The sequence below is a fragment of the Gordionus sp. m RMFG-2023 genome, chromosome 1 (genome assembly GCF_954871325.1).
Source record: "Gordionus sp. m RMFG-2023 chromosome 1, tfGorSpeb1-WG-v2, whole genome shotgun sequence".
NCBI classification, from domain to species: Eukaryota; Metazoa; Nematomorpha; class Gordioida; order Chordodea; family Parachordodidae; genus Gordionus; species Gordionus sp. m RMFG-2023.
In genome coordinates, this window is record NC_088775.1 from 19,266,607 (window position 1) to 19,269,208 (window position 2,602).

The following is a 2,602-nucleotide window of genomic DNA, read 5'->3' on the forward strand; positions in this document are numbered from 1 at the left end:
AAAAAATGGATGCAAACTGTTCCTACCCCTCCCGCTCATGTAGACGCTGTATATAGATTTATGATAGATATCTACATCCAGTGAAAATCTTGTCATGTAAACAAAAAATTTACTAAGTTATGAATAAGTAAAATAAAGTATCATTTCAATCGAAACACCAAGTATATTGGTCTTTTTTATCAATTTTATATTAAATTTTTTATTAACAATATATCTACAACTATTTTAAATTTAATAATATATATTTATTATGATTTTATTAAATCAGACACTTTATCAATAAAAAAAAAAAAATTAGAAGTAATATCATATAATGCTGTTAAGTTTACAATTTTTTTATTAATCATCACATATTTTTTAATTAATCATCACATATTTTTTATTTTTCCCCGTAACTATTTCCCCGTTATTGATTTGTATAACTTTAAGTTCTGTCAGGCGTTGGTTATCTTTTAAAACGCGAATTAATGAATATATGTCCGGATGAGCATTTTTTGCCATTCGCTTGAGGGAATGGTGATATCCTTCGAGATGATTATTACTGCGAGGACCTTGAATCTTATACCTAACACCAAACAATGTATTAAATGTTAAAAATATTATAAAATTTTATATGAATTGTGAGGAATTAATAAAAATGAAATAATTACCTGGTCCAAATTTGATGAGGAAAGATTGCATCAGAATTTATCCAGGTAGTATCCATATATATTAAGAAACTTAATATTAACGGGTCATTGGCTGCTAGATCTACACAAGAATCACAGACCACTTGAATGTCCTCTCTCTTGCATAAAGGTAATACACTCATCCTTCGAACAATAGTGTATACAGCAGTCTCTTCTTTATACTGCTTGACTAAACCTAAATGCTGAACTTTACGCCAAATGGCCTGCGTAAAGTGGACGAAGCAGCCTAAAAATAAATTATACAACTCTATATAATTTAAACTTTACCTTTTACTAAAATATTGGGAAATACAAATTGTAGAGCAGATATCGCTCCTGCTTCATAGTCGGTTTGTGCCATGTCTGGTGAAAACTGGATACCATTCAATGTCCCATATTCCACGATTATTTGAAATAGCTCAATATATGACTCCTTCCTCTTATCTGGAAGAAGTGCATATATGATAGGGATCATCGTTTGATTATACATGATATGTATAGTATATAATTGGCTAAAAAAACGTGGACATGTGTAAAAAGTCCCATCCATATAAATGAATTTTGTATAGGAAGATAAACTGACTAACATGACAAAACCAAATACAATAAGTTTGTTGTTTTTTATTAAGAAGCTATCACCACTGAATGTTGTTATCAATTCAGTGGTCAATACAATTGTATCATTGCTAATGGGAATATTTGGCCTGGTTTGTTTTAAAATACGGTTAATCGTATTTTTAAAGGAAATAAAAGGTGGTAAGGCTCCTGGATAATTGATTATATCTGGATCTTCAGAGCATTGTTGGTTTAATGCCTTTAGATAGATATTCATCCTTGTATCTAAAGGATTTTGTTGTACCGTTGCTTTTACTGTTTGCAAAGTTTTTAATTTGTGAAAAAGTATAGCATGATTTTGATGTTCATGCATTTTGGATATTGTGTATCCTTGAATATATTTACACGTCACTTTACAATCAGCTTTTAGACAACGGTAGTAAATTGTATTCCTGTATGTACCGTTATAACGGTAAAGAAAATTTAAAAAAAAGAGCAATGATTTGCCCTTTTGGCTATCGATAAATGTTGGTTCCTCTAAAATATAAGAAAATTTTTACATGTTTATATAGAAATTTACCAAAAATATGTATATTTTCATTAAAATCTATTAGAGATTCTGCAAATCCATAATTATTCATATTTTCTAAAAAATAATTGCCTATATATATAGTGATATATATTTTCATTAAGAATTATTACTTTCTATTTCTGAATTAAGAGATGTATAGAAATCATTTGATATGTTGGGAGCATCTATATTTTATAGATTAAATTGATTTGTTATAAAAATGTTACTTTGAAAATCAGGAATATATGGGGAGATATATGAGCAAAGAGGGGATGTGTAAGCTGAATGACTTTGAGTATAACCTATTTTAAAATTTGTGTTTAGATAATGGTTATATAATATGTTGTACCTAAAATTATAATATTTATTTAAGATTTATAATTTTTAACTTGGATTTGAGAGGGTCAAGGATTCTCCATGAGATTGAGAAGATATTTGAGATACATCTAAATGATTTTGAGTTTATTGTTTTATAATTATGTAATAAAATATTTTTACCTTGAAAATTTGATCTCAGTTGTTCTAAGATAATGTTTGATGATAAAGGTGAAGCATCTAAAATATAATAATATATAATTACAATTAAGTTTTACTTTGAATTGGTTTACAAGTGTCTAATAAACTCAAAATCATATAGATGTAATCAAACATCTTCTCAATCTCATGGAGAATACTTGGCCCTCTCAAATCCAAGTTAAAAATTATAAATATTATTAATTAACTATAAATTAATAGATGTATCTCAAATATCTTCTTAATCTCATGGAGAATCCTTGAACCTATCAAATCCAAGTTAAAAATTATAAAT

At 27.6% G+C, this 2,602-nt stretch overlaps 1 protein-coding gene across 1 annotated transcript; it reads right to left on the reverse strand.

The window, feature by feature from the left end:
* Positions 1 to 230: 230 nt before the first annotated feature.
* Positions 231 to 2,325, reverse strand: LOC135931557 (uncharacterized). The gene is made up of 8 exons (XM_065468770.1): positions 2,293 to 2,325; positions 2,184 to 2,240; positions 2,022 to 2,096; positions 1,926 to 1,979; positions 1,804 to 1,884; positions 957 to 1,760; positions 651 to 915; positions 231 to 565 (listed from the first exon to the last, which is right to left on the reverse strand). The coding sequence occupies exons 5-8, from the start codon at positions 1,862 to 1,864 to the stop codon at positions 358 to 360; spliced, it is 1,338 nt and encodes a 445-aa protein (XP_065324842.1). The 5' UTR covers positions 1,865 to 1,884; positions 1,926 to 1,979; positions 2,022 to 2,096; positions 2,184 to 2,240; positions 2,293 to 2,325; the 3' UTR covers positions 231 to 357.
* Positions 2,326 to 2,602: the final 277 nt, after the last annotated feature.